The 27,842-nt window shown below is 35.3% G+C and overlaps 1 protein-coding gene across 1 annotated transcript in view; it reads right to left on the bottom strand.

Annotated features, from left to right (window-relative positions):
- Positions 1–11,598: 11,598 nt before the first annotated feature.
- TBC1D32 (TBC1 domain family member 32) overlaps positions 11,599–27,842 on the bottom strand; it is a 75,062-nt gene continuing 58,818 nt past the window's right edge. Inside the window, exons 29-34 of the mRNA XM_066179323.1 lie at positions 20,240–20,309; positions 19,312–19,427; positions 18,191–18,345; positions 16,567–16,707; positions 14,556–14,744; positions 11,599–12,282 (exon numbers count right to left, since the gene is read on the bottom strand). Of these exons, the coding sequence (XP_066035420.1) occupies positions 12,163–12,282; positions 14,556–14,744; positions 16,567–16,707; positions 18,191–18,345; positions 19,312–19,427; positions 20,240–20,309 (791 nt within the window). The 3' untranslated portion in view covers positions 11,599–12,162. The remainder of the gene's footprint in view (positions 12,283–14,555; positions 14,745–16,566; positions 16,708–18,190; positions 18,346–19,311; positions 19,428–20,239; positions 20,310–27,842) is intronic.

Genomic DNA, 27,842 nt, shown 5'->3' with positions numbered 1-27,842 from the left:
CAATAAGAAATTTGGCTTACCTGTGCTGACTGAAGAGGCAGCAGTAGAAAAAGGTTGTATCCTGAACAGTGTTGAAAACAAGAATCTCCTGCTAGAAGAATCTGTATATTGTGAAAAATGGTAAGGAAAATCAGGAAATGTCTGCTAATTCTTTTGCCACATACTGTATGCAGGGTTCAGGTAGCTTAATCATAAATAGAATTGTGCATCAGCCTGTGAAATTTGACTATAACTTATTATACAGGTGTCTTCGGATTGTTCTTGCAAGTCTGCAAGACAAATCACTGAGTTAACTGTTTCTATACTTTGGAAAAGAACATGCAGAATTGATCAGTATGATATCCTCTGCTGTACTGATGTACACACAAGTATCATCACTAAAAATTCTACCCAGGTGTTTGGTTAAGGTTTGGTTGATTATGCTTTGATCAATTTCTTTGGTTATATATCTTTGAAAACTGAATAGTAATCATGAATACAACAGGACTTTGGGAAGGGCTTCAAAATTTCAGTCTGTATTCACTGTCACAGACATATTTTTCTCTCTGCATTTGGAAATTGTGCCCTCTTAATACAGCCACTGTAGCAAATCCTGCTATCTGTTCAGTTGATCACGTTTTACGGTTTGGTTTATCCTTTCAAGTGGGTTAGAATAAATGAGATTTTTCCACAGCTGAATTCTGAAATTGCTTTAAGCTGAACTTGGATATTGATGATGCTGTGAAAATAGTGAAAGTTGCATGACACCATTCATCAGTATACTGAGAAAGTAACATCTGAAATGATGGGAATGAGGTAAATGTCCTCTGTTAAAAAAAAAAAAAAAAAAAAAAAAAAAGGGGAACAAAACCCAAACAGTAACATTATTTATTCCAGTGTCACAAAAATGTAGAAAATACCAAAAATAGTTATTCATTTTCTGTGTGGAAGAAAAGCAAAGAAGCTGTAAGAATTGGAGAAAATATATTTGATTTCCTCTTAAAGTGCAGAAAACAGGTGATTAACAATACCAGAAGAAACCAGATTGTGTGAGGTTGACATTGGCTATCTGCCAGACGATCAGCTTGCCACTGTTTCACTCTGGCACAAAAGGGGTGTTGGGAGGAACACTGGAGGGGAACAAAAAAAAACCAAAAAAAACCAAAAAAAAAAAAAAAAAAAAAAAAAAAAAAAACCAAAAAAAAAAAAAAAAAAAAAAAAAAAGAGGGAAGAAAATAATAATTTTTAGCATATGATATAGAAGAAGGGAGAAGGAAAAAAAGGTAGTAATATGTCCAGACACCCGGAAAGGATGTCATATAGATAAATATATATTCTTATAGCTTTGTTCTTGATGTGGTTTCCAAACTAGGCTGCTGGAGCACCTGCCTTGCTGCTCTTTTGATTTTTAAAATATTAGCTTTGAATGAAAAATACCAAGCTCACTTTTTGGCAAAGGTTCAGAAAGACATATCAAAAAACCTAAACACTTCTGTGTTTCAAATGATCTACTCAGCATAAACTCAGCACGTTTGAACCCATGTTGGAAGTGGCACATGCCACCACAGAGCCATGGACAAACTGGGCCTCACATAGCCTGCAGCCCTGCGTGCTCCTGCCTGGCTTTCCAGAGAAAGAGAATGAGGAGAAATAATACTCAAATAAGTGTCTGTCTAAGTGCTGATATAATTTGGGGTGTTCATGTTGGAGAACTCTGGCCTTTAATTCATTAATCTCTACTGCTTTAACCCACATCTATTCATGAGCCTGCTGCAGCTCTGGTGTCAGGGCAAACTCGACTCGAGGTAAACTGAAGCAGCACAAATAAGGATCACTGTCATGTGCACCAACAGTACAGAAAAAGAGGTGAAGTTGAAAAAGTGTTCCTAGTAAACACAGAGGCCTTAGGTTGTGAAATAACAGATCCTTACTGTTTCTTTAGAAATGTTATACATGTAGCAGTAGTGGCAGGTATAATTTTTTTTTTACAGACCTCTTTCGTGCACAGGCAAGCAGGCTGAGATTATACCCAAGATTTAACGTGGTATAGATCTAGGAATTAATAGAAGAGCCAGGTGTAAATTTTAGAGTTTGGTTTTGGTTTGGACATCTCTCTCCCTGAAGTTTCACAAGCTGAAATGTCTACAGAGTTAGATCTAAGAATAGCAGTGAATCTTAAAATATCATAGGCAGATTAGCCAAAATACTCTTCAGTAGTTGGGTCTTAGTTCTTTTGGTGTTATAGGAAGTGGCCTGTATCATAATTTCATCAAGATAATAAATTTTAAATACATTTTCCTATTGTCATTAGACAGCTCTGTGGAACTGAAATTTTAAGTCATATTAGAAGATAATCAGTAAAAGGTTTAGCACCATTTTTTAAAATTTGTAGTGGTTTGATGATTTTTTGAGAATTTTCCTTCACTTCTTTCTTCCCCAATTAACTTTTGGTGTTTACTTGGAAATTTGAGAAACTAAAATATTTTGTCATTAATTCCTCTGTAATTGCTCTTTTACAAACTTCTCATCTATATCATGTTCTAATACTTGTGTTTCACTTCCAGTCTAACATACAATAAGGAAAGTGTTTTCTGTCAAACTGTGCATGTTCTTAATCCCTACATTTTTGTTAGCTATTTTTTTTTCCAGTCTGAACTCCTTCTCTTTGCTCCTTAAGAGATTTTGTACCTTTCATCTCTAGACCAGGTGAAGTGCTGCATTTCTGCATTTCTGCATTTCTGAACAGATTTTCTTTAAGAGCACTCTCTCTTCACAGAGAAATTAATAGCTCTTGCAGAATGAGATGGGGTTAGTCACAATTTGAAGAGAGTGAGAAAGAAAGCAGTCTCCTTAATGAATGCTTTCCTACTATATGTGGCTAATTAAAATCCATTATTGCTTCCTGCTTTGCAAAAAGCAATTGAGATATGGATTACTGGTGGCTTTTGGATAAAGCCTGAAGAAGATCACATCGTAAAGCAGTGAACAATTTGCAGCAAGATATTGAATGATAATGCAGAAGTGATGTATATTTGAACTGTCTGAATGACCAAAATACCGTAAAGCAAAACTTGAGTAAATTCTTACGGCAGACACCCATGGTTGGCAGTGAAACATCCAAACACCATTCTTAAAAGCTTTGATGCTCCTGAAGAGATGAACAATACCTTCAGAAAGACCTGAGTATACATGGAAATTTGAATGCCTACACAAGGAATTGGATGCCAGGTGTTGAGTGCTGCCCTAAACTTTGAAACAAGTATGTTTCTTTGAGCTAGTTTCCATGAATTACTATCTGTTATAGTGCTATTGGAATAACTGTATCTAAGCACATGTATGGAGTTGGGACTTCCAGTAGATTTTTTTTTTTTTTCAATTGAAAAACATGGAAATCTTTGAGCACTTCCATTTTAGAAGGTGTTCAGAGTTTAGAGTTTTTTGGTGAGATTTGAACTGGCTAGTCTGACATGGAGATGGGAAAAGACATGCTAGGTCAAAGTTGATCACTCTTGCCTGAAAGTTTGCCCTTGGTGTAGTTGCCACCACATTCAGAACAGCCAGACTGGGAGGGTAGGAAGAGCTTGATCTTGAGTAAGGCAAGGAGGGTTTTCCAAATACTGGCCATGTGTTTATAGAGAACTTTTACTGTAAGATGCTTCAAAAGAGCTGCCTCAGATCAATGCACTGGTACTTTAAAAAAAAAAAAAAGGGTTCTGTCAAGAAAGTTTTGGTCGTGTAAACATAGCAAGGCATTACACAGAAAATACCATTCTACAGTAGGGTAAGAGCTCATGTACCCCTAGGGGCTGATTGTTGTTGCAGGCAAATGAGGCTTTCATATCCATTGAAACTGCAATTTTAAATTCAGATGGTCTCTGTTGTGCTCTGATTACTTTATGAAGGACCTTGCTTTCCAGCTCCATGCTGGCATACTAATTTGATAGTTATTTCTTTTCTAATTTCTTAGTCTCAGACCTAATCTTTACACGCCTTCCAATTGTTTTTTATTATTACATTTACTGTTTTAAGCCCTGGTTTCTCCCTGTACCTTAAGTAGCTTGCTGCCAGTGCAGCATCTTTGCTACACCACTGTGCACACAGTGTTCACTGCCTGTATTTGCATAATGAGCTAATCTTTGTTGGCTGATTACATTGTGGAAAGAATTGAACTTTTAACTGATAATAATTGCAATCTATCAAACTGCACATCCACCTCACAAATGATCAAAGTATGTTTTCTCAAAGTTCTGCTGAAATTTATGACCTCTCACTCTACATATCAACACTCAGCTAGAAACTTTACCTAACATTCAGCTCTATCAGAACAAAAACTGGGATCTTATTAGGTCATTTGCTCTGGAGTCCATAAAAGGAAGATATTTCTAAAAAACATCCCAATACTGTTTTTTGTTTAGGTAATGATGTATCCTAATATAATGTTCATTTGGGGCCAACAGAGAAAAACATATACTTTTCCAAGCTATAGTTTAAAACTCAGTACTTTGCCTTGTGCACTCAGCTTATGGTTAAAATTTTCTTTGCAAGCAGAACACACAAAGCTTTAATTTCTTCAGACAGATTAAATATGTCTAAGGCTACATATTAACTTACACTTCACATCTAGCCTAAATTCTTTAATTTACTTTTTTTTGTGGAAAAGATTTAGTAAGTGTTAGAATTTCTTTCTCTATTCACAGATGAAACTTTTGAGGTAGAATTTGCAAATAATATAATCTTAGTGAAATTGCCATCGGGATTAAATGAAACAAAAATGTTTCAACATTGGCCTTTACTACATGGGAGAGCTGAATGTTTTGCTACAGTGATAAAGTGCAGTTAAGTCCCTTGGTCTTTGTGAGCAGCACATTCTTTTTGTAAATGACTATTTCATAAACCATGAGATTGCTACTGTTTCAAGGAATTCTTCATATATTCTGTCCCATGTCCTGAAATTTTTTTGAAATTGCAACAGAAATTGCTTCTAGAGCAGGAGAAGGGTCTTTCCTGAAGATCTTGCATGAACTAAGATGGAGAAGGGGCCAAACATTCTTCTCCATGTTCTACAGTTGTGAATCTGCAGCACGGAGAATTTGATTTGCATGCCATTGCCCATGAGGAGGGATGTGGAGTGAGAAACTAAGTGCAACCCTTTCCTGGCAAAAGACACTTGAACACATGTATGTAGAGTTCTCCATACTGCTCATACTTTTAAGTAACTATCAGATTATTCAACTTATGACAAGCTTCCAGGCAGATTTCCGTTAGGACTTGTGATAACTTTTAAAGAGTAGCAAGTTGAACAAACCCTTGTGTGAAGAGGCTGTGGCTCATGTCAGAGAGGTTGGAGAAAAGCTAAAGTTGACTGATCCAAAACCACATTATCAGAGTCCAAAATCAATCTGAGTTGACTGTATTGTCATCAACTTGGAATTTGCAAGTAATGGTTCAAATGCCGCTTCAGAGTTTGTACCTCTAAGATGAGTTTCTTATCTTCTACTATTGCAACTGTAGTTGTGTAACTTCACTGTTTGTTTTTTTTTTTTAAAGGTGTAGGTGACATGGGTATACAAGGACCTTAGGGATAGGCACTGGCAGCTGTGGTATATAGTGCAGGAAAGGGATGGTTCAATCAGCAAGACGAAATAAAAGCTATGTGCCCAAGAAAATCTGCTGAGGGTCTTAGCAGGGTTTTTCCCAAAGAAAAAACTTTTGTCTGGCTGTAGATGCTGAACTCATTTTCTTAGTGTCCTGAGGTGATTTTCTGATGCTGAATTGTATCCCCATTCATCTGTTAAACCCAGAAATAACTCTGCACCTTTAAAACTAGATCTGAAAGTGAAGGGGGAGAATGAGAAACAGTGGAATGTCTGAGGCAGCTGTATTCAAAACCATGAAGAGCTTCAGCTCTTTCCTCTCTCATCGATGGTGTTGTCTGCATCAGGGACAGCAGGAGAGACCTCTCCTTTGGCTTTTAGTTAGTTTTTTTAGCTAGCTGAGGTAAAGAAGTTCCCCAGACTGTGGCTTTTCTTTTTCTTGGAACTGGTCTGCCCTGCTCTGGACCAAAAACTCAGAAAAACACCACAGCCTGGGACACAGCACCTTCCAGTGCAGGAGGGACTGATAAGAGACTGAGCAAGCTGAGCTACACCCCACGACAAGGACTTTCTGAATTTGCCATCTCTTTAGAACAGTGGGAGGTTCCATTTTTCCATGTTTGTGAGTACTTTGCTTAATAAATAAACAGGTTTTTTCCACTTTTCTCGAAGGAGACTTCTGTCTCCTGAACCCAGTGGAGGGAGGGGCCACATGAATCTGCTTTCTAGAGGGACCCCTTTGGAGATTTCTCCCAAAATTTGCCCTAAACCAGGACACATAGCTAGAATCACAGATAATGTTTGGGGTTTTTTCAAGTTTCAAGTTTTTTATCTTATGAAAGGGTCATTTGGAAGACCAGTTCTGACTTTTACCTCCTCTGCTCTTCAAAGTCAAGTCAAACTGGCTGCTCACAATCCAGAACATGATGTACCATAATGTTAATGTATTTAAATCTTCCAAACTTCTTCAGTGGCTGAGATTTACAGTAGAAATAAGTTCATGTTGGGAGAAACAAACTATTTTCACTTTTGGATTTTGACACTTTCATCTTCTCAACTGTAATAAATGACAGTTTAAGTGCTTGTGACACAAGTGGAGGAGACATTTTTCCATGTGCACACCATTAGTCATGTTACAGGTTCACCTTGCAACCCTGTGGGGCTCCCACACCCCACCTGAACATCTAGAAAACAACCCTCACAAAATACAATTATGTCCTTCTGCTGCTTTAATTATATAAACCAGCTAGTGGACGGATCTGGTAAGAAACAGAGTGGCGCAAGCACGGAAAGTATTTATTGCAGAGGCAGGGATTACAGAAGGTAGCAGCTTGTTTTAGCTGCCCAAAACAGCATGTTCCAGGAGTTCTTTATTACCATTTTTCTCTAATGAGTATTATATTATAAATAATTCCTTGTAGTTTTGGGGGACAGTGCTGATGGAGAGGGGGACTACTTTTTCATGAGAGACATTTAAAATGATTTGCCACTCTGAAAAGAATCACTGTGCTTTTGGAAAATATTTTATGAAATGTGTTGTCAAAATTCTGTTGAGGCAAACTGTCCCATTATAATTCACCACAGAGAATGAGCTAGTTGATTCTAGGGTGTAAAATATCCCTGTTTTCCTCAGCACAGCATGTTAGTATTGCATGATGTTGTCCATAGCTGTGTGAAACTGCTGGCACTAAGAATACCCAGAGTGGTAGCTGCAGCAGTGTTGCAGGCTAAAAACAGAACAGTAGTTGTTAAACACTACACTGATAATCTCCCACTACTTCAGTTCAGGATGTTTTGGATGCTTCAAGTCTACTGCATGTTGAAGGTCAAGGCAAATATTCAGGACGTAAAAGTAGTTTCTCTAAGGGAGAAAATTGCATGGCTCCAAGTAACTTGGCAGAAAATTCATCAAATTTAATTTTCCTGGGAATGTGAAAGGGTTGGGATAGCTAGAGACCATACTTTCCTCTCACTTCCAGATTCTGTACAAAATTAATTTCCTACAAATACCTGAATGACTCCAAAGTGATTTAGACAGATGGTCTAACTGGCTTAATGAGTCTATAATTTCCCTCAGAAGGAATTCCGTGCCAAAAGTGTATTTGTTCCAAACTTTGGTTTCCTATTTTCTAAAAGGAGGCTCTTCTCTGTTGATTAGAACTAGAGGAAAAAGGGCATTATAACCAAAAATCCTGAACCAACATGGGGAATAAGTTCTTGGAGAAGAAATCTTTACCTAGAAAATCCATAACAGAAATTGTGACAGTATACACATCATGGCATTGTTCACAACAGTGTGCTTTACAAATCAAGAAAAGGTTGATCTGAAAAAACCACTTGTAATTTGCCTTCTAAATAAATTTAAAAAAAAAAAAAAATAGTGTGGCAATCGATAGCCTGGATAACTCAAAAAAATTTACCGTATCTAAACCATCACAAATTTTGAAGACAGGAAAGTTTAGCTGGATTATTGTGCTTGTGTATGCCTGTATTAAAACTAAGCAGCATTTTAAAAGCTGAGTCAAATTTTAAAGGAATTCCAACAATATGGATGAATCTAATTCTATGACAGGCTTTGAGTTAGAGCAGAGAACGTACCAAGAGCAGCTGAAATCTTTTGAGAGAGTAAACACTAATTTCTTTTAAATGGTTAATTTCCCTTGGAGTTTTTATTGCTGTGGTGTTTGTTTCCCTAAAAATGTACTCCAAAAAAGCCGGCTTTCCTCATTCATCATTTTAAGTGAATTTTATGCCTTCTTCTTGCTTTGTTCTATTTCTGAACAGGAAGCTGACCTTGTGAAATACTAGTCAGGTGTCAGTTCCTGATTTAACACCATCTAAACTAATTTTTCAAACCATGTTGAAACCTCCCTATGCACCACTGCTCTGTATATTATGCTTTAAGGCCTTTTAGTTTTTGTGATGAAACAGAACGAAACAACATTATGCTCTGGAGCTGTGGGGATTTATTTATTTACTGGTGTTTCGGTATCAGAGGAACAGGGAAGGTGTGTTTTCCCTGACAGACTGCTGAGTATACAAAACTTTTTGAATCAGTTCTTTCTAGGTGAAGTAATAAAACTGGTACCTCATTCATGATCTGAAATGCAAAGAATTGTTCTCCTTTAGCTTAGATGTTTAATAAAAATGAACTCTAAAAGGACAGGATCTGTGTATATGGAAATGTCATTTTAAATTACTGGAGACAACCTCGAGTAATCTACCTTGGAAGAGTCATATCTCTCTCTACTTATGTATGATCAGCTAATAAACAAAATTCCAGAAGAAATGTCAAAAATATAGTCCATAGATTTGCAGAAGCAGTATAAACACTGCAGGTCTCCAAATGAATTCCTCATGGGAAATAAATGATAGTTACTTCTCCTGTCACAAATACACTGTTACATTTCAAACAAGTTTTTTTTTTTTTAAACTGCTCAAGCTAGGTAAAATTTTATCTTCAGTTCTAGTCTAATGTCTATACAGGTAGGTATTATAATTTGAATGGGAAAATGTATGCTGAAATTGCCATCGAATCTTGAATCTATGGACAATTGCTATGGATTAGCTAAAAAGTACTTCCAAGACAACATAAAACGGTTTAGAAAAGCTGAGACTTTTTATCTGTTGTCCTAGTGATTGAGCTGGACATATTAAAACAGTCAAACCCAGGGTTTTGAGTGCAACTATTTACTTTTTTTTTTTCCTGCCACATCTAAAACAAAGTTTTTAGCTGCTTTCACTGTGTCATTATTTCTCCTGTTGCATGAATATTATATATAGTAATGGAGGAACTGTTTCCACCTGCAGAACTGTCATTTTTACAAAAAAAAAAAAAAAAAAAAAAAAAAAAAAAAAAAAAAGTGGCATTTTTTTTTATAGAAAGGCGCTCAAAGTTTCCAGAAATAAAATAATTTGGCAAAAGGCAAATGGGCAGACATGAAGAAGTAAAAAGTATATTTGGATATTAGTGCTTTTTATCCCAAAAGGCTGACTCATGCTGCAGAGACTAAAGAGGTAGCTTGGAAACTGCATATCTTTTAGAAATGATACAGCATGGCCTCCCAGCTGATGGTCAGGGGGATACGAGGGACAGGTAGAAGCAGCAGTGCTCAGCTGCCTCCAGCAGGAGCCTGGGTCAGGACTGCTGACAGCATATTTAGGAGCGTCATGTCTTCCTACAACCAGCTTCTCAGTTTTTCCAAGTTGGGGATTTATTTAGTGTCTTGTTTGGGGGAGTTTGCAGCATTATGTTTATTTTAAATCAACTTCAGTTACACATTTTAGGTACAAGCAAGGAAATACTTCTTATCCTTTAGTGCTTGGGCTGTCACTGGGGACTGGGAACAATGAGACAGCTGAAAATAACAGAGAGAAAAAGCCTGACAGAGGTAAATAATATCATGATGGAAAGCAAGGGAGAAGCGGCTTGAAGAGAAAACCAGAAAAATACAAATAGATTTTGAGATAGAAACTGTCTACATCTCAGTAGAATAGCTCCCTGAAAGAAAATAGGGAGCTGAATGGAGAAATTTATATATAAACCAGCCAAGCTGGATAAGGGAGTCTTCAGACTGGAGATAATACAGCATGTGAACATGTCTTCAGGTATCTGTTGCTAAAATGGTCATTTGTTTTCAGACTGCCATTGATCTAAAGAAGATGCCATTGGTTTCCCCATCACTTCAACCATTATTTCAGTTTACTTGTAAAAAGTGTCAATGTCCTGTTTCTGTCATAGAGCACAACAGAATTTTAAATTATTACCAGGTATTAAGATTTAGCATTTACATAAAACTTTCATGCATTAACTATTTTATAGATGCTAATTAATCATCTCAGCATATATGGACCATATGAAAATGTAGCTGTTTTGCAGATGGGAAAACTTCAGTTGATTGAATTGCTGAAAGCAATGCAAAAATTGCTTTTATCAGTAGCACTGCTTGGTAGTCAGGCTGTTTGCTTTCTCCTATTTGTATTTGACTTTTCTTTCTGGCTATTATGTACTGGATCTCCTTGGATTAATTTGATGCAGTAGTGATGGAAGTTGTTAATATTAAGGGTCAGCTCTGCAGTACCTCTCCCTTGTTGGAGGTCAAGGAATACAAAATGACAGTTATTTATGTGGCAAGAGTCCCTGGGTTACTCATATGCCTATCACAAGGGCTTATTTCCCTGAAAAATTTCTGCTGCTGCTAAAGGAACTGATGACTTACTTCATAATGGGTATTTAATCAACCATGGTTTGTCTAGGAACATGTATATATTAGTGTTGGAGTGTTATTCACTACTTGGATGCTAGTTATTTGTTGTTTCTTGGTTTGAGATGTGTGCCAAAATAAGGTTATTTAAGAAATGAGAAACTGCTATTAAGGTTAAAAAAATAAGTATCATGCGAGTCATAACATTCAGTGTCAGTGTCAGGCAAACACTTGGTTCTATCAGTTCTTGTCATAATTCCTTCCTCATACTTGCCAGCCTCTTTTATTCATGTAGGTGAGCTAACTCAGTTCACAAAAGTGCAAAAATATTTAAAACATATCATTGCTAGACAGGAGAAAAAGCTAAACTTGTGAACTTATGAAATGCACAGTCAGGAAAGTAGAAATCAGTGGCAAAACCTTTGTCAATGTTCACTCTTAGGTTGCATATAATTTCAGAAGTTTCACTGCAGGTTCTAATGTGTTTTATAATTTGAATTTCAGTATGTGCTCAATTTGTGTATGTATATCCATTTTATCTAGCAAAGTTGTTTTTCAGGAACTTTGCAGTAATGCTTAGTTTGTCTCCCAGAAATGTGGTAACAATATTGGATAAATCTAATTTCAACATTTGTGGTTTCCACTGGACTTCCAAAATATTTACTATATCATTACTTTCTAATCAAAATATTTTAAGATTTTGGTCATTCTGTAAAGAAAATGTTATAGCATGTATTGACAAAACATAGTATTTTCCCTTCTTCTTTAGCCAAACAATAATTTTTTAAGATTCTAATTTCATTCAGAACGAAGGCTAATAATGCTTTATTACATATATTTTATTTATTTTTTTAAAGACAGGAAAATCAAGTCTTTTCATTGCATGTAGTCAAACATCCCATTTCCTCAACATTATCCACAAAATTGGAACAGAGAATTTGGTTTTCATTTGTTGAGTTTTCATGCTCATGAATACACAACAGCAGTTGCTTCTAAATATTAAAAAAAAATCCCTTTGTCATCTCCTTGTAGCACCATCCTAAAGCCTTCATATTTTGCTGGGGTCTGACAAAGAGACATTGAGCTGAGAACAGGTTCAAGGCATTATAAAGAAGACAGTTCAGCATCCTACAGGTGGCTTCTGAAGCTGCCTTCTGCTAACTGAAAATGAGGCTGTGCACATAACCTGTCTGAGAAAATCTGATATCAAAAGTAGGGTATGACTTATTGAAAAACTGTATTCTGAAAACCCTTCTCATTTATTTTACAGTATGTACATTTCAACAGCCTGGCTGATTTTAGGTGAGACTGATGTATCAATCAATCAATCAGCATCCTTTTAAAGGATGTAATCAAAACTAAAATAAAGTGCTTGTTTGCATCATCTACGTATTCTGTGCTCTTATGGTCTTCATGTCCTTCAGCAGCATCGGTCTGTAGATCTCCTCCAAGCTTTCCATGTAATCTAAATAATAACTCACTCGAAATCCATGCAGTGCTTCCTCCTGTACAAATATACATAGAAAGCACTTATTAGCTAGGTAAAAAAAAAAAAAAAAAGGTACAACTCAAATTTAATGAATTCCAAGCTTCTAAAGATAGCTCATTTTGTTCTGATTGTCAGAGTCTGGCTGTTTAAATTAGATTTTATTATATTTTTTTTTTAGAAATACAGATTTAGCAATATCTGCTTCCAGACAGTTTCGTTTTCTAATTACACACTTGGTATCAGAGAATTTTATTTCATGGAGACATTGTTAACCTCATTTTTGGAGACTATTTCATTGAAGATTTTTAAGAGAAATAAAGTAAGCTTTAAGAAGGGAAAGCCAGATCTTAAAATATTCTTTTGAAAGAGGATTTCTACACTGGCACATGGCATAGGTTTCTAAGTATGGCTTTTATATCCAGCTAGATTCTAAAGAGAAACAGTAGATGTGAGTTTTTAAAATCAATGGTAAAAGAAGATCTATATGAAGTGCTTAAATAAAAACAGAATAAACTGTTCTGCACCACTACAAGTGAATAATTCTTACTAATTCCAAGAAACAGAGTAAAAGAAAGTGCCTTCAGGAAACAGAAATGAACAGATGATGTTCCTTCTCATGGCTACTATAATGGAGGGATAAGGAGGATGCACCCCAGAACACAGGATCCTGAAGAATGGTTAGGTAAAAAGGGTTAATCTGTTCCTGAACTCATCATCTATTAATCAGTATTATCACTGTTGGCAGCATGTGCTGCAAAAAAACTCTCTGGAGGCAGTCTCTGTGGACATAAGCTGTACCTCTGGTGTGTTAACTGCAAATCTCTGCTAAGTAGAATTCTCCTGAGAACATCTACTCAGGCTTGGAAAACCACTTTGGCGTTGAACAGGAATTCAAAATAGTCTTTATATTTCTTCTCCTCTACACAGAAGCAAAGCAAAAATAAGATTTTACCTTCCACGTTGCTCCGCATGCACTGTGAGACGGCTATGGTGGAATATAAAATTATATCTATCTGTCTATCTATACATATATGTTTGCAACTAAATGGCATATAGTGACAGGACAAGGGGGAACAGCTTCAAACTCAAAGAGGGTAGGTTTAGATTAGGTATGAGGAAGAGCTTTACTTGAGGATGGTGAGGCACTAAAAAGAAGTTGTGGAACACCCTGGAAGTGCCCAAGGCCAAGTTCAATGGTGTAGTGGAAGGTGGACTGGAACTGGATGATGTTTAAGGTTCCTTCCAACCCAAACCATTTTATAGTTCAATTTTTTTTTAGTTTCAATTAATTAAGATTTATGAATAGCAGGAGTACAAGTTAACTATGCTCTTCTCTTTCTGCAATGGTCACTCAATAAATTGCAGATATTCCAGTACTGCATTAATTTACATTCTTTTCTTGTTAATTTAACAGTACCATGCCCAACCTTTAGTCTGTTTATAGTGCATGTGGCAACATAAGAATTCTCTCATCTATATTTTACATAATCTATCCAATAATGTCATCAAGATACAGTTTTTAAGTCACGTTGTCCAAAACCAGGGAAAAAAAACAAACAAAACACTACATTTATTAGACTGTGTACCAAACATTTTCAAGGAAGCTGATTGGGCTATGTTTTCATATTTAAGAATATGTAAGTTGGATGCAAACCAGTCAGAAAACTATTATTCTTAGGACAGACTAAGATGCAGGTATCTAGTTCTCAAAAAAATTCTGACAGTTGAAAAAACACTAGAGAAAAAGACAAAAATGTCCCTGTGAAGAAGAGTAAGATACTATATCTATTTATGACTGCAGCTATAGCTATGCACTACCCTGCAAAAAACCCCAAACCCAAACATAATTTATAATTGGGAAAGAACATGAAATTGCAAGGTTGGTTGTATAGTAATTTGCATTTCTTCAAACTACCAGCTTTCTCAGCTTCGTGCCACATCCCTACAAGCTTCAGCAAGAGACCACTGTGCAAACTCACCTTTCTGAAGAGCACCTCGCTCAGTGAGATTGGGCCCACATACAGAGAACTGAATCAAATGCTCTCATGACTTAATGTGCCTATTTTCTCTGCTCATGAAGGAAATTGTTCAGTACAAAATGCACGAAAGCTATTTTCTGTAAAATACTATACACAATTTCTTGCCAGAGAACAAATAAAGTTAAAGTATTATTTCACTCATTTAAAATGACTAAGTGAAATTCAGTAAGAGTTTCACATTAAGTAATGTATATATCCTCAGTATTCATAGCTTTACTTCTCAGCTGTTGAAAAATTAAGAAACCCTTACTTTCAGAAAAACCTGAAGATCTTGGGCTTCTGTGTGCTTCAGAATGTCTTGCTGTAGGTGTCTAAACACAGAAATGCACATATATATTTGATAATCAGGACCAAGGAATATACATATGGCAATGTAGTGACAGATCTCACTCCAGTCCATGTAATTCCAGAAACACTGAGTTATCCATTGCAGACAGATCTAGATAACAATGAAATTATATATAATTAAATCATCCTGTACATTCAGTCATAATTGATCAGCTTTATCTCTTTTTTATACTACAGAACCTTTTCCCTATAACATTACCCCAGTTGTGAAAATAAAAGGGATAAAGTACAAAAGAAGCTTAAGTAGAAGTACAAGATTCACCATTTTTTAATGCACAGTCTCTGAATAGACTCCTAGTGAGTTTGACTAAACTTAACACCCTGTATCCATGCATCTCACTTGTACGACTATGTTTCGGCACCTCCTGACGTTGAGACTCAAAGTCCAATGAAAGCAAAAGTGATTTATTTTCAAGATTTCATTTTAAATGTGGCCTAGAAGGGTAATGACAGTGATGAAGGCATGTTCAATGTGGGTTTTCCTTTCAATTAAAGCAGTTCTCTGAATTACAAATGAATGTTAGGCCCTTCCCTAAGACATGTTTCATTTAATGAACTGAGTATGAACACAGTGACTCCTTTGCCCTGTTCTAAATTACAATGTATTAAGAGGTATAATGCACATTTAATTTCGTTCTAGACCACAAATCTTCTGCTAATCATTCCTTAAAGTGTTTAAAAATATGCAGCAGAATTACCACGATTCTAATTAGATGACAACAACCATAGTCTGGCAGTAAATCTGTTTTGAGGTATTTATTGAGGCACGCAATCACTTAAATACATCAGAACTGTTTCCACAGTTCAGAGTTTGTTTTTAATGCTGCAGTAGAACTGCAAAATCACACAGAAGACACAGTGGCACCCACGAATGGAATTTCAGTAACTCGTTAAATAAATGAAAAAAACCCTTGTTAGCAGTTTAGAAGTGTATTTAGTTTATTACTGAGTGCATACAATTAAAAAAAAAAAACATAGCGTAATTTGCACAAGAATAGCTGAAGGAGTGACTCTCCCCATGTGTTTTCCTCATCCAAAACCAGGAACCTTATTACAAGCACCTTATTCCTGAGATAAATTCCTTCATCCGCTACTCTTCTCTCCTCAAAAACCAAACCCCAAGGTGACTACTTTAAGCAATGTTTGTATCACACTGGAATCTGCCCCCATTAAAATGTCTCTTCAGCTGCAAATCTCACAGCAAAAAGGAATTTTGAAGGTATAAGATAAAAAGTATTTTTCTTGCCTTGGCACAGCAATACGCTTTCTTACTCTGGCAAGATATCTTTCACATGGACAATCTAACTCACTGCATGGAGCTCTTTACCCTTCATCATGATTGCAATCTTTACAAACTGTGCTTCATCCATAGCTTTCCATACTACCAAACAATTGCTTGTGAGCAAAATGAAAGCTGGCATTGCAGATAATTATTTTTCTGTTGTAATATCTTTTTAATATGAAAGAATAGTGTGTTACCTGATTGTAATAGTTAGAATAGCTCATACAAAAATTAATTTTTCTCTAAAATCACAGGAACTGCTTCATAGTATATAGCTACTGCAAATTACCTATTTCTGTCCTATGGAAAATTTAGATAAGTATTCCAGAGAATAAGACATTCTGTTTAAATGCTAAATCTGAGGATTTAGTATACATTATTTTTAGCAATTTTTCTGCATGAACATGTAATAAAGGTCATCAGCTCCGGTACACTGGTATTATTCTATGAATCAGTCACATTCTATTTTCAGACGGTCTAAGTCACTATGTGTTCTGATCTCTTACCCTCAGTTTTATAACCACCACACAAGTGCCATTTAGAAAAAATGGCCAGTAGTTCCTCAGTGTCTTTGATTTTGTAGATTAAAGTAATTAGGTTGATGGTACTTTAATACACTTGGATTGGTTACCTGGGATGGAGTGACACCAGACATGTGGAAGGCTGAACAGACAAGGGGTAACTCAGCTTTCAGCAACATTTCAACGTGGTGAGCACTGCAAAAATAGACTGGATGGATGCCATATTCCACTGTATTAACAGGCAGGTGCATCTGGTTAACAACAACAGGAACATCATCATCAAAAACGAAATTGAGGAACAGGATAACAGACTACAGAAATGCGTTGCTTTTTAATGCCTTGCTGAGAACAATATCTAAAAATATACACTTTAATCTGTAAAATAAGTCATTCTGATTATTTTTGAGACAAGAAAAGGATAAACAAAATAGGTTGTACTTTCATCGAGAAAAACATGTAGGTAACTAAAGGAAAGTGTCAATAAATATATCCAGACTGTTACTGTACACTGGCAGTCTAGTTCCTTATTGTAGACAGGCTTTAATTGTCAAAACAGGGATGGAAAAACTGTTGTTACATTTTAAACAGGAGAACAGAAGGAAAAAAAGGACTGATTTCTGATGGATTTTTTTCCTCCATTTAGTGGTAGAGTAGAACATCCATGATATTTGAAGTTGTTTTTTTGTATGCACATATATTTTCAGTATGTGTGGAGGGTGTGAGTGAAATTCTATTACGTGCAGCAAAAGGAGCAAAAGTTTTATCACTATGGAAGGCTCTGGATATCAATGCCCAGTTCCAGTTAATGAACCCTTGGCACCAGTGGTTTTAAACTCACACAATGGAGCAAATTTCAGCACAAATTTCATTATGATGGCACAACCTCAGGCCAGACTCAGTGCTGAATGGACCAATACCATCATCCCGACTGGTCACAAGACAGATCACTTGGTATTGCTACAGAAGCCTCCATGCAGAAGTATAGAACCTAATCTGTGCTTCTTGTACCCCAGAGCTCTCTGGTAGAGACTACAGTTCACTGTTTATGTTCAAAACATTCAAGAAAACATGACAATCTACAAAGGGTTTTATTTTAAATAGCTGGGAACACCCACAATGAAAGATAGAAATTATGCTTCCTAAATTACAACTTCAATCCAGAATACTGACAAGTTAAAATTGTCAATCATACAGTATTTGTGCAGCAATAATTTTTAAAATGTAGTAAATATACTCAAATGTATTGAGTAAATTTCAAAACTGTCACCAAAAAACCAAAAAATCACAAGGATGGACTTGCTTTCTTACTGGACTCTAATAATTGAAAAAAAAAAGGTCATTCAGAAGTATCATAGATTTCACACAGAATTTAATGCCACTAACAAAGTTTGTTTCATTGCCAGCTTTAAAATTCATTAACATTTTCTTCACTATCAGTCCACATGCTACTTCTCTCCTTTTAAACAAAATTTCGAGCAAATATCAGAGCTACATTTTTCCATGAATTTTTCAGGTTCATGTATTTAGCTAGAGGGCCTTAAGGAAAATATAATTATTAGAAAAAAAATCCAAAAAAACCCCAAAACAGTTAAAAAAACCCCAAAACAAAACAAAAAACAACAACAACAACAAAAAAAAAAACCAAGGAAAAAGCCAAACTAAGGAGACTACTAAAGTCTCATTTGTAAACTTTCATAGGAGCCTTTTGGAAAGAAACAGGTTATAAATTCTTACGGATAAATGCAGTCTTGGTAGCCAGAGAAATGCTGAAACGAGAAGACATGAAAATTGCTGAAGAAACATTAGTGTCTTCTCCCTGTCTCCTGACATTATGAGGAAGATGGAAGATGCAAACCAGTCATAACCAGCATAGTGCTCCTGCAAGCAGCCTGAATGGGAAGGTTAAGGAATTTGGGCAGAGATCTCCTCCTCGCTCTCCTGTAGCAACCACATCTCTCCTCCTTCCGAGGCCCACACACACAGAGCCAGAAGTTGGGTTGTTAGACATGGCCAAGGGGAACAGAGCTGCACAGAAGGCAGCATCAAGGCACAGTTGTCTCTCATGTGGAATTAAGAGAAACAATTTAAGCTGTTTTCCCCCATATACTAATTTTTTTCAGTCCATAAGTAGTCAAGCAAAATCAGTAAAAGTAAACAAAAAGCAAGTAAATGCAAAAAAAACCCTGCACCAAAATGAGTGTGCTTATAAGGTGCAAGAAAGGAAAAGAGTGAAGGAATAAAACAGGAGTTAAAATTACCAAAAAAACCCAAAAGCCTTAAAAATGAGATTTGGCAAATTCTGACTAATACACCTGAAGTATAATTTAATAGTGGTATGCAAACCTAACAGAAAAGAATATAGCAAAGCTTGTTGAAAAGCTGTTATCTGTTATAATTTTTTTCCAAGAAGTTCCACAGTAGATCTCAAAAAATCAAAAGTCTAACTACTCCTGTTGATCAGACTACATCTAGTTATCACGTTTATCACTACATGGGCAGTATCATTAACAGTGTTGGTATTGTGGCAGTACCACAAATACTCATAAATGTTCAGAGGTGAATTGCTGCATGCTCTTTATCACATTCAAAAATGTGAAACCACTCCAAAACAGTTGATGACAAAAGTGAATGAGATTTGCACTTCCAACAAAGTATGGGAACAAATGGGTGAACATTTTCTTGAGTACATTGGGTATGCATTTAACTTAATAAAATTTCAAAGTAAAAGTGTTCCTTTAAAAAAATTTCTTTCCATAAATATTGTACACCTACACCTCTATTAAAAGTACAAACCAGGAGTTGAAATTCTACTGAAATTTTTAGACTATTTAACTTATAGCATCAGGAAAGGATACAAAGTGAAGATACCACAGTTCTTTGCTGTTGTTTCAGAAACTCCTCACAATTCATTAACACGAAACATAGCCCATTTTCAGCATCTTCTTCTAGCAAGTTTAAGTATTTTCCATATCTATTTCAAAAAGTTAAAAAAACCCCACCTCTTTAAATACTTTTTAAATTCCTAAAAAGGAAGAAATCATACTTAATAAACCTTTATTTTAAAGTTAAACTGCCATAAAATTGTTCATCTCTAAAACTATGCTGTAGATATACACATAAATGACTAAATAAAACCTTCTACACTCTTCCAAGAAAGGATACACAGCCAACATCTGCTGCTCATTGCTAGAAATCCTCACTCAAATTCCCTTTAGTTCAGTTTTAGAGATTGTGTTGGGGAGGAGCAAGTACTCTAACACACACAACTCAGTTTCTTCACGTACAATATTTAGAATCAGACATAATTATTGTATGTGTAATTATTATAATCAGAATTCAAACTTTAATGCTAAAGATTGCAATCTGTGGAAGTATAGACATCTAAGCTTTTCTATCATCACAACTCTGCAAATTACCAGCTAAACAAAATGTTTAGATGGCATATAAGTAAGCTTAGCTAAACAGAACCATTTACAGAAGTAATGCAAGGGAAAAAAAGACACATAATTCAGGATAATGCAATTTTATGGTAAATCTTACCAGCACGTTACAATTAGTCCTTACAAAAATAGAGGATAATAACATACATAAACTGTATGTAAGATAATTTAATTATGTACTAATACCTTTTTCAATTTCAGTCAGAATTCATTTTCTTTAAGTTTATCTTAGATTTAAAGGTATAAAGCAATGAGTTGACGGATTAAGCATTATTAAAGTCATTCCATGAAAATCAAACAAACCCTCAGAAATACTCTAGGGAAATATTTTAATACCATGTACCTGACTGTCATTTCAACACCAAGCTGCTGCAGAGATGAGAGGTTTTCTTTCTTCACATCTGCATCCATGGCTAAAACAAAATAAAATAAATTAAATAAAGTATTATAAGAAATATGATTTGAACTGAATGCTAATGTAAAGCTCTTTCTGTGTATCAATACCAGTTCTGGAGAACTGCCTTCTATTCAAAATTATTTCGGTAGTGTTTGGAAAGGATTCATAAAGAATCTGCATTCTTCACAGACTTTTTAAAACTGAAAATCACCCCCTTTATAAGGAAATCTTCATGGTAAGTATGGTTATCATGATGATTGTCATTAGATTTACAGCAAGTGACATCTTTTTCAGCCCCATATCTTAGTAGAACTTGATCCTTTCCAGCCTAGAAATCAGCCAAGGCAGCCTTTTCTGATCCACTTTCTTCCATTCCAGAGGCCTTAAAATTTCCTAGCTGTAATTCCAATTTTATTAGCAAAAAATCTATTTTTATATGAATCACAGAAAACTTTAAAACTGATGGATTTAAAAATTAATTAAATCCTGTATTTACACGCTTTTTAAAATATAGTAAAATCGACTTAATTTTCTGCAGTTGTTTAAATTAAAAATCCAAGCTAGAAAAATTAATAAATAATGATTTAAAGCAACCACTGCTGTAGCATTTCCTCAAAATTTTAAACTCTAAATTTAATTTTAAATGGGCATTTTCCCTATCAGGTACATGTTCTCATCTAAGCTAACTATATCACAGATAAAAATTGCAGTTGAAAAATATGATGTGTTACAAAGCTGAGGGAATAAACTTTTAATATACTTTGTTGAAAGTACTACTTAAAAACACCAGGAAATGAAACCCCTTATTACCATGACAACATTTGTTAAAAATGTAAATAATAGATATGGCAGCAGAAGTTAAAGTATATTCAGGTAAATGATAAATGTAAAAATCTAACTAAGTAGATCACACAGTAGCTTCCTATATATTTTTTCTATAGCCTCAGAGAAATCAGAGGATGAAGGATTCTCTGGCTATTCATGTAGGTAAACACTATGTTCCTGGCACACAAACAGGGACTAAGGTATTACAGATGAAATAGCTACAAGTTCAGGGAGGAAAGGACTCAAAGAAAAAAAAAAACAAAAACCAAACAACACACCAAAAAACCCCACAAAAAACCATAAAGCAAACCAAACAAAAAAAAAAAAAAAACCAAAAACAAACCAAACAAAAAACCCCAAAACACCCAAATAACCCAAAAAAAACCCAACCAAACAAAAAACCAAAATAAAAAACAAAGAAAAAAAAAAAAACCCTAGCCACCAAAAAGAAGATTCCATCTGCTCATATGAGATGAGGTGGGTTAAAATTTTTATGAAAAAAATAATACAGCAACATTACACTCAACAATGAAGCAATAACATTCAGCAGAGGAAGTATGTCAAGAATAAATATGACAAAAAACTCCACTCTGTTTTATAACTTTCACAGATAACAATAGTTTTAAGTGTTACAGTTTTAAGAAATTAACCTTGTACCTTTGACAATATATTTATACAAAACAAAAAATCAACTGTCCTTTGAGAAAAATGATCTTATTCAATAATCTAATGGAACTGAAACAATAAACCCACATCAGAGACGTTTTTTGCAATCCAAAGAACAGAAGTTCAAATATCTTTTGCATAGCATACCAGCCATGCAATATTTGGAAGAATACATATGAATTCATAGGGCATTTCAGTTAAAATCCCACGGAGATAACTGAAATATTTGTAATTTTTACAGCTCCTGTTCCAAGTTACCTGTTCCCTGAGGCTGCAACTGTCATACTAAATCAATTAATTTTCAAGTTTGAGAGGGCAAGTGGGAAGGCAAGAGGCATACATACATCCTAGAAAATAGGAGTTTGAATGAGTTGGCTATGGCTAATGACTAATTCAGTCTTAACACCACCATGTTCAATGGCTGCAAAGGGCAAGGAGAACAATGATGTCTAAGCTCCAATGCAGTCCTGCTTCCATTTTGAGGTGGATCCTCTTGTGGGTGGCAATGCAGGTATCCCAGCCCAGCAAGGGTGTAACAAGGAAAAGCTGTACCACAACCCACAGTGTGAGCCCAGTGTCCATTCTGTAACAGTTTACAGCAAGTACTGAATGCTCATTGTCCATTAACATTGAAAGAACACTACTGACTTCATTGATTTTCATAGATTTTCCTTCTCTGTTGTAATAATTTCTTAGGGGCTGAAATGGGCTTTTTTCTCCACCACACTTCCTTCTGACATTTTCCTCTGTATTGTGCAGGAACATAAAATTAACCTGAAGTCTGGATTGAATAATGATTCTCTATCACACAGTACCTTATCAAGACCAAACCCCTTGCTTTCAGCCACCACTGTATTCAACACAATCACAGCACTGTACCCTGCTAATCCACAAATTGTGCTTCTTTGTCCTGGGTCAAAAGTTTTTATTTTCTCTTTTGTTTATCACTTAACAAACTGGGAAGACTAGTCCTAAGAACACTGTAAAATCATTTAGAATACACACAGGACTACTTCCCACTGATTAAAAACTGGACCGAGAAAGCTTAAATGCTCCATTAAACTTAGAAAAATGCTATGAAAAACAAGTGGAATATTTAAATACTGCATATCGCAATCCATGGACAAAAAGCTTGCTTGTTGTGACTGTACTATTGTGATGATGCCCATATATCTGATTAAATGCACTAAGTTCATTTAATACAAAACTTTTTGACAAACATTTTTCAATACACCTGACATAACTGTCTTGAAACACAAAAGATTTCATAACCAAAAGGCATGGAGAAAAATCAGTTCTCTAAATAAGAATGCCATTCATCCTCAAAGGTCAGACCACCTCTCTGAACTGTGAATTAATAATATTACACAGAACTCTGGCTATTATTAAATGAAATGAACTTTGGCAGCTTCATTTTTATTTATCTTTAACAAAAAAATCTATGCTGAACAGATATTTCACACTTCTTTCATTAAAAATGAAAACCACTGTAAAACAGAAGCCAAAATTAAACTAATGACTTGAAGGATATCAGAATTCTCTAGGACCTGACTGACAACTTAAGAAAATTCTTAGAAAGCACCTCAGTGGGCAGAACTTTTCAAAATGCTTGAAGCGTTCAGGAGCACAAAAAGAGACTCTCATGAGGCATGATTTCCAAAGGCAACTGTGTATTGTTATTAAACTCAGTCTATACATATAAACACTCCAGCGTAAGTTAACTGCCATGCAAAATCCTGTGGCATTCTTTCTGATCAGCCTACGCTTCAATTAACTTTACAATTTGCATGAAAGATTGCTTTTTTATTCATTTTTCCTCTTACCATGACAAAGCTTTTATGTGTTTAAGTCAGAAAAAGGGCCACATCACAATCATACTGAAATGACAGGATGCCAAGCTGAAACAGCTTTACATCGTATTTCATATAACTTGCATGGTCTTTGGATAATGTTTAATTTATTTCCCTGTTTAAAGTGCTGTTACACCAAAGATACCACTGGTTTCCCTTCTGTCTTAAGTAAAGGATATTACTAAAGCTGTCACTCACATTATCGGTTTAGTTCTTTCACTTCCTGGTGCCCAGGCCAAATGGTTTTATGTCTATATAAATAATCATTGGGATTTGCTAACAGATGCTAAATTTTAACTTCAGTGATGATAAAAAAGATTAGATTTCTTGCTATGGATGAGAAAGACTTTTGATTCAAAGAAAATATTTAAGTACAGATTCTGCAAATAGCTGAAAATTCCATGATAGCCAGAGCCACCTGCATAATTCCCACAAATGCTTTAAAATACTTAGAAGTATATAGGTATATTTGCTATCAGACTTCTAGTCCATGGCTCTGTCCATATAAACTGAAATTGTGGAACTCACATTTTTTTTCCTATGATTTATTATTTTCATTAAAAATAGCAGGTTTTCACTTACTCTTCAAGAGGTACCTAAACACTGACCCTGTCCATTGGCAGATACCCAAGCACTCATTACTAATCTTTATGCTCATTCTGATATTCTTACAAAAGTTTTCTACTTTAAACATTACTTGGATTTGTGGCAGAGCAAAATTTACAAGTTTCTCTCCATATTCCGTTCCACCATTTTGCTACTGTTTCTTCATGATGTCACCTCCTACACCAGGCTACTCATCTAAAACACTTCTGACAGACTGACCTCGTATTCATTGTTGGAACTGTCTATAAAAAAAATTATTTTCAAAGAAAAGTATTATTTTTGTTGGATTTGAACTGAGAAAGGAGACAATGTAAACAAAATCCAAGAGTAATTGCTGGAGAATGCTGATGGCTTCTCAGAGGTAATCTCATGTGCAATTCTACCTTCACTATCAAAAGTACCTGTTATGTCATCAGTACTCTTTTCATAACAATACAAGACCAAAATATTCATATCTAGAACTTTATTATGTAATGATAATCACAAATACTCAATACACACATACTTTTTGGCAACACCTTCATTAAGAATGAACCACATTTTCAGTCCAGTTACCTAAATTGGCAATGGGTAAAATGCTTTCTGATAACAATACCTTCAAAATGGTGGACAGTTTGAAAAAGTGCATTTATCAAAGGATGCAGAAAGAATGGAAGAATTCCCTTCCTTCTCCTTCCCTTTCAGCCTAATTTCAGGTTGTAAACATGTATTCCTCATTTGCTGCTCCTTCTGAACAGCTCTATACTGATACCTTCCCACTGGTGTTTTTAAGATTTCTCAGTTTGTTACTGGACCTACCTGATCCTTCAAAGATTAAGAGCTCATTAAATGGCAAAAAGCTCCTTTGAGATTTTGTTCAGTCAGAGAACTAAGGCTCATCTAGGAGAAGGAACACACCATGACATTTGAGTTTTATGGCCAAGACCTGAAATCCCTTAGGTTCTGTCCCTTTGGCAGTACACAACAGAGCTGTTTCAGAGACAAAAGTCCAAAGGAAACAGAGGATTTGACAGCAAGGTCACCTGCAAAAGCAGAGTTTCCTGCTGATCACAAAACGTTACAGCAGTCCCAAGTTTGGGGAGTCTGCAACACATCATGGAGATCAATTAAGAAGCACAGGCACCAATACATTAGATGATTTTGCACTTCTCTGATAAATGGGTTTGTCAAAACCTTGAGAAAATGATGACATTTTCACAAAGCGTTTCTGTTACACTGAACTGGATTTGCTAACAGAAAGAGCAAGAGACTATTTTAGGAACTTTGTATCCCTAATATATAATGCATGGTATTTTACTACTACAGCAAATTTCAGTTTCTTGCCATTTTATTACCTATTACAGCTAGACACCAATGATTTGGTTTTCAATGTTTTAGGGTTTATAAAAGAGAAAGAAAAAATAAAAGCAAACTAAAAACTATTAATTCTAGGAAAGGGGACAGACAGAGAACATTAATGTATACACAGATTCAGTCATCTGAATAAACATCACAGCAGTACCATTGCTGCCAGCAGAAAGTAAACTTCTTGTAAGATTTGTGTTACTGTTTATAATTGAACATTGTAACTGCATTGTGTTAAATCAGATATTTTTTCCTTCTCTCTTATCTTGAAAATGGTAACAAGCCAATCTAACTTAATTTTTTTTATATTTGCAAATTTTATAAAAGACTGAAATCCTGAGGGGTTCCACAGCAGATGGATGACTGTGTTATTCTAATTACAACTAGCTACAGGTTTACAAAGCTGTCATTTTTTAAGATAATCAAATTCTCATTTCAGGAAACATGATAAATGCTGAATATCTATGTGCTGTACTGAATCCATTTTCATGAAAAATGTGACTGTTCTTCAATAAAATTAAACAGCTACTACAAACTGGTTTTCAGTTCCTCAGATCCAAATTTATTTAAGAGAATGGTGGATACATACAATTGGCAAGTTCATGTTGGTTTACTTAGATGTGGAGCTACAAAGTTGCTACCTTCCAACAACTCATTAGCTTTACCTCATACAGAAATATGTCTCTACTGTAACTAGTTTTAGAATTTAGGTTAGATGGGTCTTACAGGAGTATATGAAAAATATACTGTGAAATAACATGGCATTCAATAATTCTCCTTGAAGAAATTGCAACCATCATAAAGACTATCAGAAAACCTTGGGAAATGTACAGAAATCTGGCCAACTGTTATTCAATCAGTAAGAAATCTAATTTCAAACAAATAAGGTCTGATAAAGATTCGAGTGTGCTTTGTTGTCCCTTTGGTACAAACATAGGAAGCATAATGCATACCTGGGTTCTCAAAGTGCATTAACCTCCCAAAGGAAGGCCATACTCTTTATTTTAGGATATAAAAAAGAACCCAAAATGAACATAAATTTAGGTATATTCCTAATATCACACCCTTTTACTGTTTCAAGGTAGAATTAGAATACGATCACAGATTCAGTTTTAGAGCCAGATTTTTGTTTCATGTCAATCAGCACAAATTTTATTGGCTTAAACTAACTTCCCTGGTTAACCCTTATTGCCACACCTGCCTGAAAAAAGTGCTATGAAGTTTTAATAACTATTTTCCTAAACAAGTTAAAAGAAACCTTTTATGAAACCTGCTGTTTGCTTGAGCAACACTCCTTCCTGGGCTGGAGAATTCTTCGTGAAAGAAATCTGTGATAATGTTGTTGCTGACAGAGAAAGAGCTCAGTAAGGCACCACCAGTCCTTTGCCTACCTCTTACCTCCAGACTACTGACTATCCTTGAGAAGACTTCCTATTCTCCCATTTTCAAGCTTGTCTTCATTAAAGCACATGGAATATCAAAAGCATTTGCACATGAAAACTGCTCATTAGACAACACTGTAAACGTTGGAACCTTTATTTGATAACTGAACAGGCAAACTTATCCAGAATTAATATATTAGTGCTTGTATAAGACCCAAAAAATCTCCTCATTCAGAAAATACAAAAAGAAATATTAGACAAACTTGATTTATCATTAAAAGAAAATCTTTAAGGCTCAAAAAAACCCCAAGAACTGACATATTTACTCGGTTATCTTTGTTTCTGTATCTATCATTTCGGATTTTTCATTCTAGATAATTAATTGAATATATGCTATTGCCATGGAATTTTCAAACTTGGGACAAGTTTTCAAACTTGTCAACTTCAAAGCTGACATTAAGTTTTAGATAAATAATGCAGTGCTGGTGCCGCCTCCACCTAATCAGTGGTTCATGATGAAATCAATTAAATAGAAAATCTAGGTTCAACCTTCCTGAATGTATTTAAAACCCAGCTTGGACTAAAAGGTTGAGCGGAGTGGATTAGAAGTAAGGTTCTTGATGACTAAGTTAAGGGGTTAAGGTCTACTCCTTCTCTTTAGAGATCTTTCACATAGGATGGAAAAACTTAGCTGTCAGAACTATGGAAGAGCAGGACTGCTGTCATTTCTGGGCAAGACATCCATTTGGAGAATGTACGGCCAGACATTTGTTCTTCCTCTAGTTAGATTTTGAAATTTGAACTTTTAATGGAACAACCAAAATTTTTATTTGAATTAGGAAGTCTCAGAAATATGTAATTAGCAGATTTGTGAGT

The sequence above is a fragment of the Chamaea fasciata genome, unplaced genomic scaffold, assembly GCF_029207755.1.
Source record: "Chamaea fasciata isolate MVZ Bird 193981 ecotype frontalis unplaced genomic scaffold, bChaFas1.0.hap1 SCAF_3, whole genome shotgun sequence".
NCBI classification, from domain to species: Eukaryota; Metazoa; Chordata; class Aves; order Passeriformes; family Sylviidae; genus Chamaea; species Chamaea fasciata.
This window is presented reverse-complemented; position numbering and strand designations above follow the sequence as displayed.